We start from the raw sequence: 26,738 nt of genomic DNA on the forward strand, positions 1-26,738 counted from the left end.
TGTTACAATTCCATAAAACACAAAGGGAGAAATCATATTACAATGATGGTGAAAGCAGGCCATTTAGCGCCTAGTTATAACGCCCTCCCTATCTAGGAACTAGGTTTATAAACTATAGATAGGGCTCCCTGTTTTCTGTTTTTACTGATTTTTACAGATAAGTACAGATAGAAAACATTCTGTTTCCTGTCTGTATTTATTTTTAAAAGTGGAAAAATGCAGATAATTTGGCTTTTTTTGAATGACTCTCCATGCTGAGATTATTGACTTTTTGGTCAATAGCTGTACATATTGGCAGCAAGGGAGTTACATAGCTTGAAGAGATTTGCTTAAAATACTGCATATCTCAATATGTATTGGTGCTGTTATGCAAATGTATTAATGTGGGTTTATTCGTCTATTACTTTTGGCTGTGGAATGTGTTAAAACACTCCAGGCATCAACATGAGTGCCCTTTTGTCTGTTAAATAAATGTGGAAATATACGAGTTATCACACCATCTGTTCACAAAACATAAAATAAATATCTATTGATACCGGTAAGATGGCCAAAAAATAAATATGGATAAATACAGGCGGAAATGTTCAAAAAATAAATACCATAAAACTGGGAGCCCTAACTATAGAAGGTCTCTTAGGCTTGTTTGGGGAACCCCATTACCTCTCAGCTCAGCAGGAGTGAATCACATCAGGATCAGCAAAAGCTCTCTGCATCCCTGGAAACAGAAACTCTTCCAAGTGTGTGAAATCATGGCTGCAGTGTAATAATAAAGGCTGCAGGATTTCGGCGGGCTCGCAGCTGCCTTTTGTTGTGTCTAAAACCATTAGCGATCAGTACGAGCAACAGTTACTATGTTATGATAACCTTGACACCTTCAGCACTCACTGTGCAGACTAGGGTCACGATGTAAGTCTAGGGATGTCGAAAACAAGCTTTTCTCACGTAAAGCATTTCACGCAGCCTACCTTACAACAACAATTATATGTAGTGTTGTGTGCAAAAGGTAAAATGGTGTTTAAACTTCTAATAAGCTCATGCTAACATAACAGTGAACACAAACTAGGCTCAGGCCTCACTACAAGAAAGAGTGGCAGAAAGGGGATCCACAGCCTTTGCTGTGCACCATGTCACAAATTTGTTCCACCTACAGGCGTACACCGTCCTAGTGGAGGGATGCCTGGCTGCCAAGATTACATCACAGACTTCAGGAGGCAGGTCGAAAGATGTCAACTGTCACAGATCAATCTCCATGCAAGGAGGTGGAGACTGGACAGGTTCGGGTGAAGAACGGTCGCCTGCTGCTGCAACAGAAGATCCTCCCGAAGAGGCAGTCTGATCGGAGGACGGATGGCCATGTTGAGCAGCTCGGGATACCAGGCTCTTCATGCCCAATCCAGAGCCACAAGAATGACTTGGGCCTGGTCACGCCTGATCTTCTTCAGCACTCTGGGCAGAAGTGGTATGGATGGAAAGGCGTACAACAGACCGCAACTCCACTCGCCACAAAAAGTGTCGCAGAGCAAGTGCCACCTTGGAAATTCCAACACGCAGAGTTGCTGACATTGCACGTTCTCTTTGGTGGCGAATAGATCTAACCAAGGCTCTCCCCACTGTTGAAAGAGACCTTGCATAACCTCCGAGTGAAAACGCCATTCGTGATCCATCATGCACCTGCAGCTGAGTTTGTCCCCCCTGGCGTTCAGAGAACAGGCCAGGTGTTGAACCACCAAGGAAATCCTCTGATGTTCCAGCCATGCCCAGAGGCGGAAGGCCTCCAGAAATAGGGTCCATAACCCCACCTTGCCCTGTTTGTTGCAGTACCACATGGCAGTGGTGTGTCCATGAACACCTGCACTACTCTTCCCTGGACAGAGGGAAGGAATGCCTTCAGTGCAAGACAAATCGCCCGGAGCTCCAGAAGGTTGATGTGAAGCCCGGGCTCCACCGGAGACCAGAGGCCTCTGATCTCCGCCTCCCCCATGTGGAGAAGTGTGGCTCACGGAGTAGAGCAGGCAGACCCGGAAGCTGAGGTCAGACCCGGGACCAGGGTTCAATTCCCGACGCGGCAGGGTCTTGAGCTCAAATGTCCACTCGCTTCGGTGCCTGCTCTAATCATGGGTTCTCACTCTGCAACTCTGGGCATTAAGCTTGCTTAATCTCCACAACGGCCCCCTGCGGCGGGATGCCTGGCTTTCACCTTGGGGATGCCCTGTAGGGGCTATCTCACAGGGAAAAGCCAGGACGGGTTCCCAAGGCAAGCGCCGGGAAACCTCCGGGTAGCTGTGCGCTCAATAAATGCAATAATAATAATAATAATAATAATGTGGCAGCCCCAACCCAGAAGGGATGCGTCCATCACCACAGTTTGGTCTGGTTGGGGAAGGGTGAGGGATCTGCCATTGACCCAGTCCTGGTTCGTAGGCCACCACTGCAGTTGTCGTGCAGTGCCCTTCGAGATCTGGACGCAATCAGACAGATTCCCCATATGCTGCGCCCACTGGAACTTCAGGTCCCACTGCAGAGCCCGCATATGCCACCTGGCATGATCGACCAGCAGGGTGCAGGAGGCCATGAGGCCCAGCAGCCTCGGGGTCAGTCTGACCGAAACCCGGGATAGAGGCTGAAAGATAGGAATCATAGTCCGAATATACCAGACTCATTGTTCGGTAGAATAGACCCGAAACCGTGTCGTGTCCAGAACCGCTTCGATGAAGAGGAGCATCTGAGAGGGAATCAGGTGAGACTTTGGCACATTGATGGAGAACCCCAGCAAATGCAGGAGGTCGGCCGTAATCTGGAGGTGGGAGACGACTGCCTGGGGTGAGCCCGCCTTCAACAGCCAGTCGTCAAGATAGTGGAAGACTGAAACCCCTGATCTGGAAGATGAGCTGTGCTCCCACCATCACTTTTGTGAACACCGGAGGGGCGCTGGTAAGGCCAAAGGGGAGCACGGTGAACTGAAAATGCTCATGGCCTACTGTGAACAGTAGATAACACTGGTAAGCCAGCAGGACAGGGATGTGAAAATAAGCATCCTGCAAGTTCAATGCCAACATCCAGTCTTGCGGGTTTAGGGCAGACAAGACCTGAGCAAGAGTCAACATCTTGCACTTCTCCTTCCGGAGGAAGCAATTGACATCGCTGAGGTCCAAGGTAGGATGCAGGCCCCTGTCCTTGCTCATTTTTTAACATACTCTTCAGCGCAATTGCGTTCTCTCCAAAATAATTGGTCACTTAACTCTGAGACATTGTCTCGTGTTCAAGCCCTTGGTATTGCTCATTCCTTGCCCACCTTGCCCCTCTTAAAGATCCCCCATCCCTCCACAATGGTGTCCTTCCCGTGCCCCTCTATCCCGACCTCCTCTCCCGTCACTGCTGTTCTCCTTCTGAACACAAGGTCTGCTGTCAAGCACCAAATTGAAATATTTAGCCTCTTGGATTCCAACTCTCCAGACCTATTGTTTTTAACTGAAAAATGGTATCGCCCGGACTCCTTACCCAGCGTCTTGGCGGCCCTCCCGCCCCACTATTTTATGCTCCGTGCTGACCGACCGGAGGGGAGAGCGGGTGGCGGGGTAGCCCTGATTGCTCGTAAGGGACTCCATTTCCAGACACTTGCATCGCCCACGATACCAGCAGCAGACTGCCTAATAGTGCGCTCTGTTTCCTTCAAGATTCCAATTACATGTGTATTAATGTATCGGCCACCCCAGCCATCCCCTGGTTTTCTCCCCGCCTTTCAGGACTTGCTGGCCACCTTGGCAGTCAACAGCGCCTCTGTCCTTGTTTTGGGAGATTTTAATTTTTGGCCTAATGATCCTGCTGAGGACACTATATCCAAAGACTTTACCCAATTGCTGCTCAGTCTTAATTTTACCCAGCACGTTCATGGACCTACTCACAACCGGGGCCACACTCTCGATCAGATATGGACATTAAATATCCCGATTTCCGTACCAACCATTTCGCCCTGCACATGGTCTGATCATTCCTTGCTTGCCTTTTTTTTGGACCTGAGTCTCGCAAAAACACCTCTCTTCCCTAAAAACACCCGGGCAAGGAACTGGAATCGAGTCGACATTCCGTCTTTGTGTAACTCGCTAACTACCACCTGCGCTGATCTATCGGGTTCGGCTCTACACTCCCAGGTTACCACCCTAGATCGCTTACCAAAGCCTGCGACCTAGTGGCCCCTCTGAAGCGGATTACCATCAACCACACCCACAATGTCAACAAGTGGTTCAGCCCTGGCCTTAAAGCCAAGAAACTGGAGGTACGACAGGCTGAACGAGCTTGGAGGTCAGCATACTACCCGACCCGCAGACAACACTATATTACCATTCTTAGTGAATATAAAAAAGACATCTTAGTAGGCAAGACAGAATACTTCTCGGGCGTATTCTAGCTGGGGAAAGCCAGACGCGTGAGATTTTTGCCACCGTCCACGAGCTGGCTTCATCGGATAGAACTTTGCCTAAGATCCCCCCTTCTCAGGCCCTATGTGACTCACTTAACGAGTATTTTTATTGAGAAAGTAGTTTGCATTAAGGCCAATATTCCCCCCCCTCGCCTACCTTCACTGACCCCCAACCGCCTGGCAATAACCTGTTTCTTACGCACATTCCTGCACTGACTAGAGAATCCCTCCTCCCCCAACTTAGGAGTGTCAAGTCAGGATCTCCAGCTGACATTTGCCCGGCCCGCATTCTCTGTCAGATTTTCTCTGATTGCCCATCTCCTGACCTCACCCTCCTGAATGATTCCCTCACGCATGGCACTGTCCCTGTCCCCTTCAAGACCGCTATAATTATCCCTATACTAAAAAAGTCTGGGGCGGATCCTGCCTCCCCGGCAAACTACAGCCCTATATCCCTTCTCCCGTTTTTGGGAAAGGTCGCTGAGTCCCATGTCACCCAGGTGCTTAGCTCTTTTATAGAGGATAGCAACTACCTTGCACCCTGCCAGGCGGGTTTCCGTCTTCGGCATTCCACCGAGAAGGTGGTTATCTCGGTCATGGATCAACTCAGGGAGGGGCTCGATACTAACACTCCCCAGGCCCTTGTCCTCCTGGATTTGTCCGCCGCTTATGACACGGTGGACCATCCCATTCTTCTGTCCCGTGTCGAGGCGGCGGGCATAGGGGGACCGATATTGGCCTGGCTCAACTCCTTCCTGTCTGACCGTACGCAAGCAGTCTATCTGGCCGAGTTCTCTGCCCCGCCCCGCAGGGTGCAATGCGGTGTCCCTCAGGGTTCCTCCCTCTCCCCTCTTTTGTTTAACCTTTACATTTTCCCTCTTATTTTTGCACTGCAACAAATGAAGGTCACATTGTACAACTATGCTGATGACCTCCAACTCATTTTTAATTTTTCCCCCCTCACATCAGGTATCACTAGCTTCCAGTCCGTTATGCTGTTTATCCGGGATTGGATGAATGCGAACCATCTTAAACTCAACCCGGATAAAACAGAGCTGGTTCTGACTGGTGGCAGTGGTAACCCTTGGTCCCCCTCGTTTTGGCCCCCTTCTCTAGGTTTACCCCTCACTCCTTCACATTCAGTTAAGACCCTTGGCATCACACTTAATCATCATCTGATACTTCACTCCCATATTAGTTCTGTTGTTTCCTCTTGTTTCTTTACCCTGCGTATCATTTGGAAAATATCTCGGTTTTTCTCTCCCCTTGCACTTAAACTTATCTTAATGGCTATGGTCCTATCTAAGATCGATTATGGAAATATTATTTACAATGGTGTCCCCGCTTATGCACTTCAACGCCTTCAACTGGTGCAGAACCAGGCAGCACGCCTGGTATATGGCCTATCCAAATCCCACCATTCCTCTCCCCTGCTTATTGCTTTACATTGGCTCCCTATCAAACAACGGGCCCTTTTTAAACTTGGATGCCTTACATTTCAGGCCCGGGCGGGCACGGCTCCTGCCTTTATCAATTCGGCCATCACTAATTACTGCCCTTCTAGAGACCTGCGCTCTTCCACTAAATCTCTTTTAGTAATTCCCTGCTTTAAGAAACAAAGATCGGGAGGTCAGAAATTTTCGGTCCTTGCTCCCACTTTCTGGAATGCACTCCCGCCCCCTGTTAGACTTTCCTCCTCCTATATGGAGTTTCGTAAGGCCCTTAAAACTTTTTTGTTTCAGCAAGCTTCTAGCCCTTAGCCAGCTGTGTCTTTTCTGCCCAGTAAAATAACCCCCAGCACCAAGAAACTGCATAGTGTACGTGCGCTTTATAAATTCCTAAAAAATTCAATTCAAAATTTAATTCAGAAAGTAGTGGGAATAACAACCACGACCACTCTGGGACAGCAACGCGCTCGATGGCTCGCATGGCCAAGAGAGCCGTAACTTCCTGCTGGAGAAGGGCCAGATGATCCTCTGACATGCGGTGGTATTGAGGTGGCATGGGTGGAGGGGTAGTCTCGAAGGGGAAGGGAATAGCCCATTCGTACTATTTGCAAAACCCACCTGTCCAACTTGATGGTGCGCCAGTGGGGGAGGTGATGGCGAATCTTGCCGCCCACTGGCATTTGATGGGCCTGAAAGGTCGGGTTTGGAGGCTGCTGCAGAGGGCGGGTTGGTGGACTGGCCCTCCCGCTGGTCCCCGGAACCTCGTCGGTTGTTTCCACGTCCCCGGCCGCATGAAGGTTGGGTAACTTGCTGCGGTCTGTGGCCCTGGGTGGGACGTAGCGGGGCACCCTTCCGTAGCCACGAAAGGGGCAAAAAGCAGACTGCCCTCGACGGGTGGAGAGGTCCAAGGACTTGGCCATAGCTTGTGAGTCCTTGAAGCGCTCTAGGGCGTGTTCTGCTTTGTCGCGAACAAGCGACGGCCATCAAAGGGCATGTCCATCAAGGTGTTCTGGACATCCCCTGAAAAGCCGGTGGACATCATCCAGGCGTAGCGACAAAGCGATCACCAACGCTGAAATGGTCCTACCCAGAGAGTCTGCGGTGTCCAGTACACAGTGGACCGTAAACTTTGCTGCATCTCTCTCAGCGGCAACAGCCTGGGAGAACACTGCCCGGGCCTCCTCCGGACACTGATGTTGCACTTGCGCCACCGTATCTCACACTGAGTGCCAATAACAGCCCAAGAGACATGCAGTGTTTATGGACCGCAGTCCTACACAGTCCTATGCTGGCGGAAGAGAAAGTGTTCTTGCCAAGGTGGTAAGCTTCTTGCATTCCCTTTCCGGTGGAGCTGTAGGGAAGGCGCTTTTGGAGGTGGGCACCCTTTCCCCTATTAAGCTCTACTCAAAGACTCTCGTTAGTCCCTTTGCCATGGCTGCCGCATCTGAATCACAAACAACCTCCCAGGGAGCGCTGGCACACTGCGTCCCTGCTGTCTTAAGGACATCCACTTTAAAGGAAATTTAAACTACTGCAGTTGTACTCTGTTCTGAGCGGTTGATCATAACTGTATACGACAGAGTGCTTAACGCCTCAGTATGCAATTTCTAAGAACTCCAACAAACCATACTTCTACAACTTAATTTAAAGGCCTTTGAGTTTGTGCACATTGATATTTATTCTTTCGTGTGTGCCCACCAAAACCTCAATGAACATATCTCAGAAACCCTGAACAATTAGTTGCAATGGCACCCAATAAACCTTGCCCTGGTAGCCGCACCCCACACACTTCCTTGCTTTTCAGGAGCAGGCACACAAGCAGCAACTGCACCGACTGATGCACAGATTAGCCACAAAAGCAAAGCCTGCTACACTTCTGGCACTCATAATCTGAGAGTCTGAGAATGGCGCGATAAAGGCAAGAGTTTGGAGCAGTTTTCAACCCCTTTACTTTGCATTTCATATTGCCCCTCCCCCAGCTAAATCAAATTACCGCTTAGCTGTTGGCAATTTCGGGCCATTGAATATTACCCATTGCAGCAGGTAGACATTAGGGAAACGGGACAGCTGTAGGTTCTCTGCCAGCACTGGGACTCACAAACAGCCCTGCAGCCTGATCTGCTGTACCAGTACGGGTAACCCCAAAGCGCTCTCCCATTGCACTGTATTAACTGTTATCACGGCTGAGACCGGCAGGGACTGTCCCTTGAAGTGTGTACACACGAACTTCCACCCGTGGACATACAACTCCCTGCGCCATGACAGACTAGGGGCGTCCTGGCATGATCCCTGCAGTCATATGCCCCCTGCCTGCTGCAACTACCTGAGACCCACCCACACAACCCAGTGCTCCCCGCCAGCCACCAAAGGGAGGGGGGCTATGGCCCCACAGGAAAGGGGCGTCCATTTCTGCCCCACTTATAAAGGACAAAGCCTGCACTGCCTCCAAGCACATGAGACATCACCACTATGTCTGATAGCAGTCACTGAGGAGGCAAGGCGGGTCTTGGATCAGGGAGGATCAGTGGCAGTGATTCTTCTTGATCTGAGCGCCACCTTCGACACAGTGAACCACGGGATCCTGCTGCGCCGCCTCCGCGACCTAGGAATATCTGGTCAAGCATTGGCCTGGATTGGGTCTTTTCTGAGCGAACAAACCTTTCGGGTGTTCGAGGGAGCTTCCGTCTCGGACAGTAAGCCATTGGGCTGTGGAGTCCCGCAGGGCTCTTCCTTAAGCCCCACCCTTTTCAATGCTTACATGAAACCACTGGCTGGGATTGTTCGTCCGCATGGTATTAAGATCAATACCTATGCGCACGACACCCAGTTGGTGGTCTCGCTTGCTCACAAAAACTGCCATCAACAACAGAGTAACCTTACAACCTGCCTAGAGCAAGTGAAGAATTGGATGACGGAATCATACCTGAAGCTCAACGGAGATAAAACGGAGCTATTGATTCTCGGACCATCGACCCCCTCCAATTTGGGACAGACTTGGCCAGCCAGTTTAGGTGACCCCCCCTCACCCAGAGAAAACATAAAAAGCCTGGGTGTATGGCTGGACAAGTCCCTGAATTTTAACACTCAGGCCACTAAAAAGTCAGCAACCTGTTTTGGCCTCATCAGGATGTTGAAAAAGATCCTTCCACTGCTACCTTTTGAGGCCAAACAGGTAGTCATCCAAGGCCTAATTCAGTCCCGCATTGATTTTTGCAATGCTTTATATCTGGGGGCAACAGAGTACTGCCTAAATAAATTACAGCGGATCCAGAACTGCGCTGCGCGCACTCTTCTTGGAATTCCCCGCAGAACCCGAATAGAATCTGCATTGAGAACCTTGCACTGGCTCCCCGTTAGAGAGAGAATTAAGTCTAAATCCATGTGCATTTCTCATCAGGCCTTCTGGAAAGCTGGCCCTATAATTAATCACGCCCTGATCACCCCTTACCCTCCAAAAAAAGAACTTCGCTTTTCTCTAGCCTTCCTTGCAATGGTTCCCAGGATCAAGAGATCCAGAGCAGGAGGCCGTTCATTCTCACATAATGCGTCCAAATTATGGAACTCACTTCCCCTGCACCTCAGATCCAATCCTAATCTGCTTACCTTCCGGAAAAAAAATTAAAACTTTTCTTTTTGATTAATCTTATCCCCTGCCAGTTCTACCCCACCGGAAGTCATGCTTCTTGATCTCCAGCGCCTGGACGCCTCAGGGCAATTGCAGCGCTTTATAAACCCTCTTTTCATTTCATTTCAATTCATCTGCTGCAGCCCCGCGTCCAGCCCCAAACATACACCTTCCGAGAAAGTTTGAGGTCAGTATTCCTTGTCGGAACCGCTGGAATAGAATCCCTGTGCACCCCAGTGACTTGCTGTTGCCAAGGCTTGTTGACTGTATCCTCCAGAGACCTTTGGGCTACAAGAAGCTCCAGCCTCCAGCATCTCTTACTACCAAGGTCTTCATCCTTACCACATCCTCTGAACCGTAGGCATGCATCTTTGGTGAGCTGCTCGAGGTCCTTTTGCAACTCCTGTGCCTCTTGCCTGTGGGTCCTCTTGAGGGTCTTCTTTGGCTTCAAAGGGCTCCCCTGCTTGCTTGGGGCCTGCTCTGACTCTCTTGCATTAGGTGGGTCGCTTGCTGGTCCCACCACTGCACCTTCATCGTTTTACACCTCTGTTGCTGCTGCCAAGGCTTGTTGGTGCTACCGGCGGACACTGACCCCCTGGTTCCCGACTTCCGATGTGGGAGAGCTAGTAAACGTGTCATGGTCTTCCACAGCATCGCCTGGTCCTCACAGCTGCAGCGACAAGGTCACCATCAACTCTCCTGCATCTTCCGTCATCAGTGGTCATTGGTCTCCTGTGCCTCCTGGTCACCCCAGAGTGGCATAGACTCTGTCCCCTCTGCTAGCAGGTTCTCCTCTTCAAGAATCTATCCTTGGATTCCACCGGATACTTTCACCTTCTTAACCAGCGGCATCTTTACCGAAGTCCGCCACTGTGGTCTACTGCGTTTTCCGACGTCACTTCGCATCTATGCACCCGGCTTCCCTTGTGTAAGTATCCTGGTTCCTGGGTTATTCACGGGTGGGGTGGCTCTCCCACCTTACATCTTCCATGGGATTTCTTCAGGGTCCTGTGGGAAGGGTCTTTCTTCTTAAAAATGCAACTGCAACTATTCCATTGACTTGCATTGAGTACGCAGCTGTGTTTCCATTCTGCACACAGTCTCCATGGAGTTCCTGGGTACTCACCCTGAGTGGTTCTTTGGGTCCCCAGCTCTTCTAAGTCTTCTGGTCCAAGTCTCGACTTTGGTCGCAGTTTCCATTCCACCTTCTTAGTTTCCTATTTTCAGTTTCTATTTTTGGTAAGTTCTGGTGTTTTTTAAAGTTTTTTCAATATCTTAAAACAAAACAGTGGTTATCAGTGGATAACATTTTCAAGCCATTAAAAACAGCAGAAACAGTGTTTTTTTTCAGTGTTTATGGAACGTTTTGTTTTAAATTATTGCTTGCTTTCTGCACTGATAGTTCATGTGTGTACATAGCATGTGTACAGGGTATATGCGGTCCAAATTCATTTTTACAAATCAAACTTATTGTAGTACACCATACAATACTTCTTTAGTGAGTCTTTGAATATGCGCGCTCGTTCTTTCCTTCCTTTGTAAACGTTTATCTGTGAAAAGGCTCTCCCAACATTGGCACTTGCGATTGGCAATGCCAAAACAGCCAGTACACAATTTGCTAACTCTGGCCAGTGACATAGCTTTCCATGCCAATACTGGTGCACCTGAAGATTGTGATTGTCTAGGACATGTTCTGCAACATATACGTTGAATTGGGCACATATGCCCTCAGTTATTGAAGCAGTCAAAAATGAAGCAGTACTTTTCAAAGTCCGGAGTAAATCCAGAAGGGATCTAGAACTTGTGCAGAGCACCTCAGTGGGGCCTTATTAACTTTAAATGCCATGGTTGGTGAAGGGACATTTCTATGCATCATTGCAAGCCATTTCCCATAGACTGTAAAATAATATTTCTTGAATTGCTCCTCAACATTTCTTTGCTTATCAAGAGGCAGGAATTCTAACATGGAGCATGTTGCAGTGCCAAAGGCACTAAAAGTATCACTCAGCCTACTCTCAAGGAGATGTTTCATATCTACCCCAATTACGCTGAACACTTGGTGGACAGGGGTGTTTTCAGACTCTAGTATTTTCATTAAGTCCACTACAGCAGCCGTGTTTTCCTCTAAAATCCTAAGCATGCAGTAGACTGTACTTTTTTCACATCACTATCAATATGTGACCACAGATAATCACATTTCTTGCCTTTGGCATCATCACTAAGCAAAAAACCATAAACTGTAGCCACATAGATAATATGGCATTCACAGCCTCTAGGACTGAGAACCACCGGCTAAATGACACAGTTAGGATGACTCTTTCTTTGATGTCGCACAAAGCACAAAATGAGAAATATTTGCATTTTAGTTCCCAAGCATAATGAAACAGTGTACCAGAATAGACTAGAACGTCAATAGCATTCTTCATTAAGTCTGAAGATTGTAAAGATGCTTTCAGCATACCATCTAGCACGTAACAAGGATCTCTTACAGGGAAGCACTTTAGCTCAGGTAGCGATTTTGACAGGTCAACATACAACGTTTTCATATACATAGCTGAATTACTGCAAATACAAACATTATCACTCCAATCTTTATTGTACTTGGTGGGAACTTTTTACAGCAGCATTCCAAGTGACACGGCGTTCCATGTTTACCAATGTCTGGTGTCATGTTTTCACCACTATCTCAGATGCTTGAAGACAACATTGTTTTCACATATACTTGCCCCTACACCTTGCATTTAATGTTTAAACCCTGGGGTGTTTGGCAATTTACCTACAATCAATTCTGACTTACTAGAAAAGGGGGCTTATGTATTAATGGATTTCAGCCATTCTCTGTCTGTGGGTAAATGTGATGGTATTTATTGGTAAAGATTCGTATGAGATCAGCCATTTTACCTATCTGTGAAATCAAATGTATATAAAATATAAAATATGATTTTGATATTTGCTGATTCTCTACAGTTTTTAAAATAAGTAAATAAGACCTAAAACATGCTTCGAAACACTGCAATATTTTAGTGACATTCCTTAACAACAAAACTCAAGCAGCTTAATGTTAGCCCATTCTTTCTTGCTGCTGCCTTGTATAACAAAGTTGCATTGTATTGGCCCCATCAGGAAGAAATAGAAATTAATCTTTCACTCATCTTTTCCCATCTTTGAATGGCACTAAGTTTGTGGTTGCAAAGGTGTTTTTTCAGTGTTTATATGTTTACACCGGTGATGGCTATTTTCCTTTCGGTAGGTTTTTATCAGTTATTATAGGGTTAAACCTAAAACCAGACAGCCTATATATAGTTTGCTCTCCCCCTGGAGACCACTGTGTATTTGTGCTTACTTACCTGTTTCCTTTTGAAATATTGTGAGTATTGTGTTGATCTCTTCAGATAGGAGATATACGAATGTGTTAGTGCTTGTCAATGTTTGGTTCTTCTGAAAATAGACAATGTGTTTGCGATCCACTATGTCAATCATCAGTGGGGAATGAGTACAAAGACACTGTCATTATCTTGCTGGCACATTATGGGATTACTATCTAGACAATCACATTTCGTTTGTCAGCAGAACACCTCCAGGGCTGGCCCAATCAAGTGGCAGACTTGCATTCCAGACATTGGAGAGATGACAGCATGTGAAAATTACAAACCTAGGTGTTTCAGGAGATTCAGGAGAGGTAAGGCCTGTTATTCATAGCCCTCTTAACGTCTCGGCTTCACTTCCATCTGCATAGTGCAGTTGGCAACCGGACCCCAATGCAGTGGCCATGGACTCATTTCTCCAAGACTGGAGCAAGGAGACAGCAAATGCGTTTCCTCCATTCACGATGATGATGAGATTATCCACGCAAGTGCACACGTAACGGGTGGATCTCGTGGCGATCCCCCCAATCATGAGACCCCAAGTTTGGTTTCCAGCGATGATGTAACTTACTTGGCATTTTCCAATCCCTCAACCCCTATTTCCGGATCTACTCGGGCATCCCCAGGACTGTCCTCATCCTCTGGTGCTAGCAGGTTCACTTTGTCTCATGGTCTGGAGGATTACTAGGATCGATGGAAAGTCCGGGGCATTTCACAAGAAGCTGCCTCTTTACTCGCCAGAGCTTGGTTGGATAGCACTAACAAAAGATACCTCTCTGCCTGGTCTAGATGGCTGGGTTGGTGTTTCCAATGCCAGGTGGATTCCTTGGGGGCAGACACTGTCCATAGCTTGAATTGTTTAGTGAATTTGGCCAATAAACACATTCTGATCTGCTATGTTAGAAGGTCACTTGCTGGTGGATGGTTACTCAGTTGGGGAGCATCCTTTGGTATGCAAACTCTTTCGGGGTATTAGATTGTCATTACCCCAGAACACAGATATTCTACATCAATAAGACCCTAACCCTCCTCAAATCCTGGCCTTCTAATAAATACCTATCCAGGAAACAATTATTGGCTAAATTATCAATGTTGTTTTGCTTAATTTCATTCCACAGAGTCTTAGCTATTTGAACGTTAGACATAACAGGTGGAGTATTCACCCAGGAGGGGGTAACTTTTCACACTGCATGTCAAACAAAGTGTAATTCAACAATTGTATCATATTCAACATTGCTAGATGCACCCAAATTATATGTTATTCAAACAATAAAGCAAACACAAGGAGATGACGGACGGGGCACTGAAAGTTTTCAAACACTCACAGATCTGGTTGAATCCATCATCGTTCTTTAGCTCAATTCACCAACCCGGTTCAGACCCAGCCATATGCAAATCAGTCTTGACCCTGTTCCTCATGGGAACAGTGCAGCCCGAACAGCTAAGCCAGGTCTTCCCTGGCCCGGAAAGAAGCATCCTGGGACTGGTTTCAGGGTATCGGGTAGCTCTTTTTGCCACTGGATTCAAGCCAGCCTGGCTGATGAGGGATTTACAAAAAGGGGGTGGTGATGAACAGAGTGTCTGAGTTAAACAGACCACTCTTACCCAGTCCAAAGATCAGGGCTTGATCCATCACCGTTATTTATCTCACTGCCCCATCCCAGCTCAGAACCTGGCTATATGCAAATCAGTCTGTCCCTGGCCCAGTGAGGGGACCTACACTCTATCGCGGCTGGCCACATTTTTCAACTTTGACCCAGTGTCGCACAACTAGATGTCCGCGGTTGGCCCTTTGATCTTTCTGCTAGTTTTGACTAAAATATTTTACAATTCATAACTTAGATTCTTCTGATTGAATTATTGTGGTTTTTGGTGTCACATAATTTGTTCGATCTTATTCTATGTTTCTAAATGTGTGGGACATTTCTTGTGTTGTGTTTTCACTTAATTACTGATTTCTGTTTGTGTGCTGCATAAAAACTTTACATATTGCCAAGTTAAGCCTGATTGCATTTTCTGCCAAGCTACCCAGCACAGGTTAATTTAGTGGCAAACCCTGACAGGGATTATAGTCTACTGGTTGACCGGGCAAACATGCCAGTCAACCAACAACCAAATTTCTCACATACATTCAAGGCACTACATAGCTTAGGTGCCACCTATCTGAAAAGTCGCTTCTCTTTCAACCAACCCTCCACTCCACACACACTCCTACTGCTACAACAAAAGTCATGGAAGAAGTGCGGTAGTACATATGAAGATTGTAAAAGCATGTTTGAACGTGGAGTTTGGGTCAAGTGTTAGATCCACAATGCTGCTCCCATGCACTGCGGCAAACATAAATCCTAACATTTTAGATTTCCTTGCAGTGCAAGGAAGCTTCATAGTCTATGCACTGGAGTGAAAGCATTCCATAGGTGGACATGTGCACCTAATTCACCAATGAAATTGCTGCATTCCAACAAAGAAGAAGTACTCCATCATCTGACCCTAATTGTGAATAACACTTTCAACAAGCAATGGCTGAAGGAGGTGGGAAGTCAAAGCAAAAACATACAAGCACATAAGTAAAAATACATCAATCATTAAGTGTGAGAAGGGTGGAATAATGGAGGAGCACAACGTTTCTCCAATCTCGGACATTTCACGAAAGTTAAGCTCTTGAAAGTACTTTTCCATAGACTGCCTCCCTCACCGTTCTTCCAGCTGCAGTTCATGACAAACTCATTGTTTACCATGTCCTAGGAGAGTCAATTTTGAACAAATCCCAACTATCATTCATATCTTACCCCTGGAAGTGTCCACTCTTTTGATGAATTAGATTTTACTACCAGGAGCAGCAGCATCTTCTTTGAGTCTTTTTTGATAAAGGAACCAGCTTTGTCTACCTTCCAGCTGTGAAGAGAACAATATTAGCTTGGATATCTTTCAGAATCATGCATTCACAAACAACTCTTTCAAAGTAGCAATCAAAAACAGGGCAAACCTTTGGTCAACCACTGATGGCCATGGCAGGTCAATCAACATAAAAAACTGGGAATTCTGATACAATACAAAGTCAAAGTCGGTAAAGTCAATGAAGAGTCTCGTTTTGAAGTTCTACCAAAAGAAAAGCCATAAAATATGGAATTATTTGAAGAGAAAGGTCCAGGTCTGTATAAATGGTAGAAATTGCTTGCAGTTCCCTCCACTAAACTGTATTGAATGCAACCCACGGAAAGGGAATATAAATAGCAGTTTTATCAAATGATTCTTCAGACAGATGACTGAACACTGCCTCATCCCATTCTCCCTCACCGTCTCAGGCTAAGAATTGTTTCATAGGCTAGGTACAACATTCATTCAAATTCTTTTTCCCCAGAGGTTTTATGCTAGGCTTTCTCTGACATCTTACCAGCTTCTTCCCTACTTTTCCTTGTCACTGACCTTACTTTATTCTATATATAAGTCACTACTGTTGTGACTTAGTGTTAAGGATTTTTCTATATTTGTGTTCTTTTGCATTCTTGACAATGTGCAGAATAGGATCATACACTCAATTCTGTATGTACACACTGATATGGTGTTGATGTTTATTAAACACGTTTCCTATGACATACAGAAGAGTGTTTTCCTGACTCTTGTTAACTAGACCTCAACTAGAGCTTAGCAGCCATGTTTTATAAAATGGATGTCTGTCCAGTCTCCTCTCCTTTCCTTCCCTCTGCACGTCTCCAGTCGTTAATTCTGGAGCACAAGATCAAGCTGATATGTATTTGTTTATTTCCATTGTCCTCTTTTTGCTGCTCTCAATGAATCTTCCCCAGCGCAGTCATAAAACTCTAACCATTACAAGGTCCTTCTGCTGACTCACTGTTCCCTATTCATTCACAATAAGTTTACTGTTGCTCATGTAACTACTTTGTTCCACAATTTTGGAATGGCATAAGCATAGAGTGGGCAGAAGAATATTCATGTAATGGGATAGTGCTTAGGTGCTAAAGCAATGTGTCTTTTATTAAGAAATGTGCTCTGATAGCTCAAATTTGGGGAGCAAGCCAGCCGTCTCGAGTCTCCAGATGGACCGAGGACTTAGACTGGTGTATGTTTAGGGAGATGTTGGTGTATGTAGACAGGGGTTGCCCGGGGAAATGGGGGAAGGTTTGGGGGCATGGAACACTCATTGTGGAAAGATTTGTGAACCACCGGCGCCACGAGCAGAATTGGAAGCGCAGGAATCCCTGTGATCCTATTAAAACAAATATAATTATATGTGATTCTGTACATGTGATATACGGACCTATACAATGAGAAAATTATGGTTTCACCTGATGCCTTTTTTGTTTTGTAATTTCGTTTCTGTTAATTTTGTTTATAAAAAAAGTTTTTAAAAAAAGAAATGTGCTCTGATTTGCTAACAAGGTAACCATTTTTATCACACCACAGTGATTCTGCAGTTTTTACTAATTTCATATGCAAAAATAGTGCACATAAACACTGACATTTGAGGATGAGCGACATGACTTTCCTTACGACCTAGATGCTGCTTAGGATGCTGTTTCTCCCTTGATTTTGCTGCCCACTTGGGGCGTGCAATAATTTTTGATTTGCACTTCTCCATAATGCCCTAATTTCTGAGTGCCAGTATGGCACCAACTCTGTAATGCTTTATTTTAAAATGTTGAAATAAATCCCTTTAACTGTTAAGCTGATCTAGACCAGTTATTGATTTTGGGCCCTATATTGCATTGATTTTATTTTTGGCTATATATTGTCTCATTAAATTGAGGTTTAACACCGTCTCTGATTCATCAAATTGTAAATGTTCTCATTGAGGTAAATTTAGGGATTTTGGAATGTCAAGATTGTGGGATCGCCCACTCTCACAATCTGTGGTAACAGGATGGCTGCAAGTTAACAGCACTTCCTTCCTGCTTTCGAAATTGTCTCGTTTTACCTTTTGTTTTGTTTTAGTTAATTTTTCAGTGTGGATTTTCCTAGTGGATTTTTGCAGGAATCCTTGCTTGTGGTGTTATTCCAGAGCAAATTGGATTGTCAGTGTGAATGATCCTGGTGATTGAGAATGTTCTGGTGTGTTTTGGTGTATTGTGGTCTGCGTTGTATAATGGACTGCTATACTGTATATGAGAATTTTGGTTATGCAATGTTGGTTTTGGGTTTCATTGGTGGTTGAGTACTGTGATTTGCATATACTATTCTTATTTGTGATTTGCATCAAAGAGGTTTCGGTTTTATATTAGTTGGTTTGGTTATCAGATTTGTCAAAATCCAAGATCTCAAGATATTATTGTTGAACTTGTTGAACTTGTTTGCATTTAGGATTCTAAACTAACACATTGTTAAGAGTTTGCTTCTCTAATCTGGGTTAGTGTCCTTTCCTCCTCTGTGCACAGCAGTAAATATACTAGCCAGAGGTAGCTTGCCACGGGACGCGGGAGTCTGCTTTTGTGGGAATTGAAATTGACATACTGCAAAGATACTGGTCTTCCCTCAGCCCCACGCTCTTCAACGTCTACGTGTCTCTGCTCGCCCTCATCGTCAGAACCAACGGACTCAACATTGTTTCATACGGAGATGACAACCAACTCATCCTCTCCCTATCCAACAAACCCAACGCAGCCAAACACAACTTTCAAGAAGGCATGGAAGCTGTCACCAAATGGATGAAAAGCAGCTGCCTACAACTCAACACTGCCAAAACAGAAGTACTAGTAACTTTTTATGCTGATGATGTAGCGTTATATATCAGAAGGCCCAAAGAGAACTTGGTACCAATACTACAAGAAATAGATCACTTTGGTGTCCTCTCGGGCCTCAAAATCAACTGGGCAAAATCTGAGGTACAAGTCAGCGAATGCGGGGACTACCCAGTCCAATGGTGTGAATCGGAAACTAAATACCTGGGTATCTACCTGCACAGGGACTGGGAGCAAGTCCTACTATTGAATTATGGCCCTGCTATCAATCGCTTACAGACTCGAGTAAAACAGTGGATAAAGCTCCCACTATCAATGGCAGGCCGAATCGCCATTATTGAGATGGTAATATTAACTCGCTTCCTTTACCTATTCACCAACATCCCCATTCCACTAACTAATCAGTTTTTAACACAACTCCGCTCATATCTTCTAAAATAGATTTGCGGGGGGAACAGCCCAAGATTCGATGGGATTCTCTAACTCTCCTGCACGAAAGGGGAGGGTTTGGGGTTACGGACATGCACCTTTATTACTTAGTAGCAAAAAGTGACTATGCATACCCCTGGTATCACAAAGATGCACACATCCCTTATGCGAAACCAGAACAAGACTTGGCATAACCCACTCCACTGAATGCTGCTCTCCCGGTCGGAATCCCACGGGACCCACAGGATATTGAAACAATATCTACCAAATGCTGGGCATGGAAAAAACCACTCACGGGTGGATCCACACTGTATTCACTTGCCCTGCCGCTATTAGCGAACCCATGGATCCCTCCCACGACAGACGTTGGGATCAAGCGTACATTAGTTCATTTTGGGCTAGAAACTAATGGAGACTTGTTTCCGGAAGGTGGGGTGTAGGGGGGGGGGGCATGTTTTCCCTTGCTCTGAAGGTTCGAGTTTTGCTACAGCCACGTTCATAGATCATTTTTCGTTGGCTCGAGTGCAAAGCGCATTAAGAGATGTGACCCCTACCTATCCGCTCAAACCCGCAGATTTCAGTCCATTCACCACAATAATAACAGATAAGAGCTGAGAACACATTACTTCTAGGTTATATAAAACTTGCCTTGCACTAGTGCCGCAGCCAGATACTAAAGTTCCAGAAACATGGGAAACTGACATCGGACAGCTACTCACGGATGAGGTCTGGAAGGGATGCTGCAAACAGACCAGGCTAGTTTCCTGTAATCACAGGCACAAGTTAATACATTTCAAGATTCTTAGAAGGGCCTACACTACACCACAGCAAATGGTTCGGATTAAAAGCAACTCCTTCACACATTGCCCCAAATGTAAGTTGCAGGCAGCTTCCTTCCTTCACATGACCTGTTCTTGCAGCACAATTGCTACATTTTGGCAGGAATTCTTTATCCTAGTACAACAGATGGCGGACACACACATACCAGTGACTCCATTGATAGCATTGATGGACAAGGCAAGATGGCGACCACACGAGTGGACGCCTAAGCTCACAGCTCCTGCCGGACCTCACAAGAAGCCATCGGAAGAGCAGGGATTACTACGTAGCTCTAAAGGGAAACGCGCTCTGGGAAATATTATCTTCGAAAATACTCCCGTAACAAAAAGGACTTTCTGCGAGCGTGTTTTCAAACTGATGGCTGCCTCTTCTGTTTGGTTGTGTAGGGGAGGTGACGGCCGATGTTGGAAGTTTTTTCGGCGTTCGCGAACGGAATCACTCGGTGCCGGCGCACTTGGTGGGCGGGTACCATTGCTGCTGCTCGTCTGTGGGAGCCTGTTTTGTTTCCACCTGGGCTCATTCTGCGGGGAAGAACGCTGAAACAGGCCATGCCACCGAAAGGGACTCGCGGCAGACCTTGAGGTCAGGAGGGTGAGAACGGCGAGACAGAGGCTGAGAAAACTGTTAAAAGCTCTACCAGCGCCATACCAAAAACCCAGATGTCGAGGTGGTTAAAGGTAAAATAAATGCGGGGGAGAATAGAACTATTCCTGCAATCTTTTCTGCTTCCAAAGAAAAACGGAAGGGGAAAAAGATACTTGCAGCCTTGGAAGCTAAACAGGCGGGATTGAATGTTGACACAGCAGAGATTGAAGGCTTAGCTGCGGAGGGAGTGGATGTTATTGAAGGCAGCGAGTTGTTGCAGCAAGATATTACTGTTTGTGTCAAGGAAACTGTATCAGGGGCCACCTCAGGCTCAGAGGATGGAGAGCGTTTGAATAATCGGAGCCTTCCTCAGATTGTGAATGGCCCTGGTGTTGGAGATAATATTATAAATGATGTGATAGAAGGTGCTAACCCTCAGACTTTACAGGCACAACAAGGGGAAGGGCAAGTACTGGTACATACACAGGCACATACATTGGATGGCAAATCTGGGGATTTTTATTCTCTCTCAGAACATTCCACTTCTTCTTGTGAAGACTTGGCGCTGCAGTATTCTAGGCAGATGAATATGGCTGATGATAGTCTCATAGTAGCATCGGTTTAGAGGACTCTGGGGACTTTACGGATGGCAGCCCTCATACAGTGCGGAAAAAAGGTGAGACAGTCTTGGATAAGGGGGCTGTAGAAACGGATCAACTATATTCCTTTAACAAAGGGCAAAAAGGGCAAAAAGTGTATACAGATGAGGACATTATTTTATCGATGATTTATCAGTCTATTATGTCTCACTGAGATGAAACACAAGAGGAGAGCCAAAGGGTGCAAAATCATGCTGCAAACTGCAACATTCGGTGCAACGTCTCGTTAAATCCAAGGTGTATATTGCTTCAAGGTTTACTGAGGCAGAGACTAGGATTCCAAACTTGGAAGACGAACTGGCACAACAGAAGGCAATGACGGAATCACTATGTAACAACAAAGAAGATACACAATGGAAAATGGCGGACTTTGAAAATCGCGCTCAACGTAATAATTTGAGACTGATGCAGATTCCAGAAGTGAAAGAGCGGCAGGACCCTCGCAAGTTTATAGTGGAACTCTTTAAAAAGACTTTTCCTGAACTTACAAAATGGGATTGGGACAGGGAAATTGAAAGAGTGCACAGATTTCCTTTTAATATTCGTCTTCGAGCAGGGCAAGCGGAGGCTAAGCCTAGACCTTTTTTGATCCCCTTCAATAGCTTTTTAGCTAGAGAGGATGTTTTTTGCTGGCACAGGCCAAATTGAAAAGGGTTGGGGAGGGGTTTGAGTTCTTTGCTACGCCTGATTTTTGTCACTATACAACGGAGAGCTGCTGGCAACTCCGCCAGATCATCACTCAATTTCAGGCCAAGGGGGATCAAGCTTCTTTAATGAACCCTGCCAAGCTAAAAGTTATCTTTCAGGAACGCACTCGGTTCTTTACAAGTGATGTGCCAGCGAAAGAGTTTTTGCATTCCATTTAGGTTTACTAAGTCATATAGGGATTTTTAGAGATTGTTTAGATTTTTCAGCTTCTCTGAAACTTGAAAGTTGCTATATTATATATTGTTGAATGTGTATTCTTGTGAGGGAAGGTAGGGGTACACGGGAAGCTTTACATCTACAGGGCCATAAGTCCTTAAGCCTTGATAAATAGTAGGGGAGGGGGGGGAGCAAGCGTGGCTCAGGGGTGGGGGGATCGTGGGGTAGGGGCACTGAGGTGGGGTGAAAAGGGGTTAAAAATCACAGTTGAAGTCAGAGAGACGAGAGTTAGAATGGATAAAATGCATAAAACACTTCCAAATTACCAGAAAGTTTATGGTAAAATGTTAACTAATTTCCAGTTGTTCATGTTATTCTTGATTAACTATGGTGGTCCGGGGGATTAAAATATGTTCTTTAAATGTCTCGGGTCTTAATAATGTCAATAAAAGGAAGAGGGTAGTTGCAGAACTTCGGCACATTCAACCTGATGTCTTAAGTCTCCAGGAGACACATTTGCCCTGGCGTAATCGACATCTAGTAGCTGATCTGGGGTATTCTCTAATATCAGCTTCACAACAGACATCCATGACTCGAGGAGTCATGATATTAAGTAAATCGAATGTCTGTTCAATTGGATGAACTTCAACAGATAAATGGGACCGGTGGGCCATAGTGGAACTAAGGATGGGTGGTTCTCAATTTACACTATGCTCCATTTATGGATCCAATCTGGATGAGGCAGGGACTTTGGAGGGTTTGAACTTAGAATTGGCAGCATGGGCAACTCTCCTGATTGTATGCGGTGATATTAATATTAACTTAACCCCTCAAGAGATTATAGGAGGACCTATAAATTACACAGGACTCAAACCATGGGTCTTTAAGGCTCTCTATAACCTCTTAGAGGACCACGGTTTAGTGGATGTGTGGAGCAGTTTGTATCCCAAACACCCAGGTTACACTTTTTACTCTTTTCCCCGTAAAAAAATGGCACAATTGGACTATTTCTTTATGCCATCATCTTTGTTAACCGGGGCGAATATGCAATTATTTCCCAGGATTTCTTCTGATCATGCACCTGTTGTATTAAAAATACCTGCTTTAAGGATTTATTATATAAGGAAAGGCTTCACCTTTGATCAAAAATTATGTGCAGATGATCAATTTAAGAGTCACATGTCAAAATGGATAATGGAATTTTTTGACATTAATTTACACTCTGCCCGTATAGATATTGTATGGGAATCATTTAAGGCTTGTTTTAGAGGTGAAGTCTTGAGTTATGGGATCTCTCATCAAAAGAAACTTAAAACAGAAATGCAAGATCTTTACTCTGCGTTAAGAGTAGCAGAGGTGAGGTTAACCAGAGAGATTCAAAAGACAACAAATCGGGGGAATAATTCAGACTTTGAAGATGTAGTCGCTCGGTGCCGCGCAAATATTACTGGGGTTTGGAATATTGAGACTGCAAGGAAATATCGGGCATATAAAAAGCAATGTCACGAGTACGGGGAAGCAACAGGGAGGTGCCCGGCGTTAAGACTACGGATACAGGAAACCTCTCGACTTATTGTGGGTCTAATAGATTCTAAAGGAGAACTGTGCCAAGGCTCGGAGAAGATTTTAGCTATCTTTCATCAGTTTTACACAGAGCTATATACACAGCAAAGGAGGGACGAGGAAGTTGACTTAGTACTACCAGGGGGGATTCGTAATCAATTGGACCCTAGTGAGATGGAGTGGTTGGATAGCCCTCTTACAATGAAAGAATTAGAAAATGCAGTGAAAAGTTTAGCATCAGGGAAGGCAGCCGGTCCCGATCTTATTCCAGGACAAGTTTATTAACTTTGCTTCAGTCAGCTGAAATATGTTATGTTAGAAACATTTAGTGCGGCGCAGTTAGGGCGTGCACCTAAATCGTGGATGAAGCCACTATAGTGGTTTTTAATCAGAAGGGTAAGCTTCCAGAACTGCCCGGTTCATATCACCCGATCTCTTTACTTAACTGTGATAGTAAAATCTATTACAAAATATTAGCCAATCGCATTGCAAAAGTGATAAGCTCATTGGTTTCAATCAATCAACATGGAATTATTCCTGACAGAGGAACTGTTACGCATATAAATAAGGTTATAACTCTTTTCGATATTGCTCAAGTAGAAAAACTGAAACATGGGCTAATTTTATTAGACGCTGAGAAAGCGTTTGATCGTGTGGAGTGGCATTATTTGTGGGAAGTGATGAAATGGGCAGGTTTTGAGAATGGTTTCATGACGGCAATTCAGGTGCTTTATGCATCTCCAAATGCTAGAATTGCTGCCATGGGGATAAAATCTGAGACAAGTAAAATAACAAGAGGAACAAGGCAAGGATGCCCTTGCTCTCCGCTACTCTTTGCACTGTATGTAAATTCTTTTATTGAAAAGTTATCAAATAGTCAGTTAATAAAACCTTTTATTGTTCAAGATATTCCGCATTCAGTCTTCGCATATGCGGATGATATAGCGGTGTTGTTGGTTGATCCGGCGGCGGCCCTCTCAGAGATTGAGCGGCTGGCATCTGAGTTCGGTCAGGTCTCTGGGTATTAAACTCAATGTTTTAAAAACACAAGCCCTCTGTACTGATGATATTTTAATACTGGATCCTAGAGCAGTATCCAAAGTCACGTATCTGGGTATCAAAATTAAAACGTCAATGAAAGAAATAGTAGAAGTTAATTGGTTATCTTTATTACAGAATATAAGACAATCCTCAGACAGATGGGGACGGCTGGACTTTACAATAATTGGAAGAGGGAATATTATAAAAATTAGCATTTTATCAAAAGTATTGTATGTATTGAGATTGATCCCTCTGGAGATACCCCTAACGTATTTGCAACAGCTGCAATCTTTATGTTGTAAATTTCTCTGGGCTCCTGGCAAACCACGCAGAGCCGTGAGATTGATGACACTTCCTGTTGAAAGAGGTGGCCGAGCAATACCAGATTTTATTTTTTATTATTATGTTTGTTTTCTGCAGAGAATGCGTATTATATTGACTGGGGAACAGATCGGCAACATAGCGGAAGCGCCATCTATATTTCAATTAGTTTTAGGTACTGAGGCTAGCAGATGTCTATTTAGAGAGCTTGAAGGTAATTATTATAAAAGGACGTGGTTTAAAGTTTTGGAAGCGGCATTTAAAGTGTGGCGAAGGGTACGTAAAATACTGGCCTTGGAGAGATTAACTTTCTATACACCAATGAACGCTAGTAAATTGCTCCCCTCTATATTTTGGGACAGGGTAGCTCGAGATTGGTCATGTATGGGTATTGTGCAAATTGGGGATTTTTATGAAGCTGGTGGTTTGATTCCGATTTATGAACATCTAGTGAGGAAATATGATTTGCTTAACACCTAGTTTTTTAAATATCTCCAGATTCGCGACTTTCTTGTAAAAAAATGACCCTTGCACCGAATGATCTGGTTGAGGCGATTCGACGTCAGGGCAAAATTGGTGGATTATACAAAATATTATTATCAACCAGATTAGATGATATGGAGAAACACAATATATATTGGCAGTCAAAGTTGGGGGAGCAAGATCTTTCAATAGAAAATGCTATTATTATTTCAGGCGAAGTCTTTCTCTCGGCCAATTTAAAAGCTCAGTTTTTTAAAACAGTATTTAGGCTGTATTATACTCCAGTCCGTATGTTCAAGTGGGGAGCCCGATATGACGGCAAATGTTTTCGCTGTGGGAGCGATAACGCAGATAGTCTGCATATATTTTACAGTTGTGTCAAATTGTCTCATTTTTTGTACGGTATTGAGAATTTTTTATCAAAAATGTTACGGACTACGCTTAGGATTTCTCCCGCTCTTATGTTACTGGGGATTGGACAAGCTGTCGAAAAGGGGACTCCCCTATATAAACATAGGTATTTTTTATTTGTTGCAATGACTGTTGCACGTTTATGTATTGCAACAGATTGGTTGCAATTGGAGCCTCCTGCATTTGAATTGTGGCGGGCCAAAATGTATAATTTGTTCAAATTGGAATGGAGTCTTTATTCTGTTAAAGGAGCAAGAAAGTGTAAAATGGGTATGCTCATTTGGGGGGCCCTTCACGAGCATATGGAGATGGAGATATGATGTTTTGAGGTATTTCTTTTCTTCCCTCTTTACACTTAAGACTTTGTCGCTCTTTTTTCTCATGCTTCAATTGTGGAACAAAAAAAATAAAAAAATAAAAAGATAGCATTGATGGGCTACGTAGAATTACTGCCCAAAAAGACACGCAGATTCACAGCGATAGCAATGTTACTGGCAAAAAGAGAAACAGTGCTATGTTGGGGCACTAGGCAGAAACCTACTGTAAAGGGCATGTCCTATTGCGACACCACAAGTGAACTGTATGCAGAGTTACAACACCCCACTTCGCGACCCAAAGATATCTGGCAGCCACTCCGAGAGTACCTTCTACAGGGCACACAGAGCGCATTTGACAGCCAGACTGAACACAGAATTAGGCAGGGAACACAAGCAGATGGGAGGCACACGCAGGGTCAGAGAGACCGCGCAGAGCCCAATAATGAATGCAACCCCAGACCAAGACTGAGTGTATAAGAACAGGAAAATAACATAATAGAAATTACAACACAGATTAAAGGAGGAAAGGTACAGACTCAGCCACATGTGTTGCAGGATGTTTGCAATCTTGTTTCTACTAGGCAACTGCGAGAACTGTATATTTGTACTTAAACATTGTACATCCAAGTATGGTATCAATGGAAAAAGTTAAATAAAGGTTTAAAAAAATAAAA

The 26,738-nt window shown here is 44.9% G+C and overlaps 1 protein-coding gene across 1 annotated transcript in view; it reads right to left on the reverse strand.

Moving 5' to 3' along the window:
• Positions 1–26,738, reverse strand: part of LOC147693361 (transient receptor potential cation channel subfamily M member 2-like) — a 1,943,547-nt gene that overhangs the window by 92,752 nt on the left and 1,824,057 nt on the right. Inside the window, exon 28 of the mRNA XM_086933684.1 lies at positions 15,645–15,750. Within this exon, the coding sequence (XP_086789810.1) occupies positions 15,645–15,750 (106 nt within the window). The remainder of the gene's footprint in view (positions 1–15,644; positions 15,751–26,738) is intronic.

The sequence above is a fragment of the Lissotriton vulgaris genome, chromosome 8 (genome assembly GCF_964263255.1).
Source record: "Lissotriton vulgaris chromosome 8, aLisVul1.2, whole genome shotgun sequence".
Classification (NCBI taxonomy): domain Eukaryota; kingdom Metazoa; phylum Chordata; class Amphibia; order Caudata; family Salamandridae; genus Lissotriton; species Lissotriton vulgaris.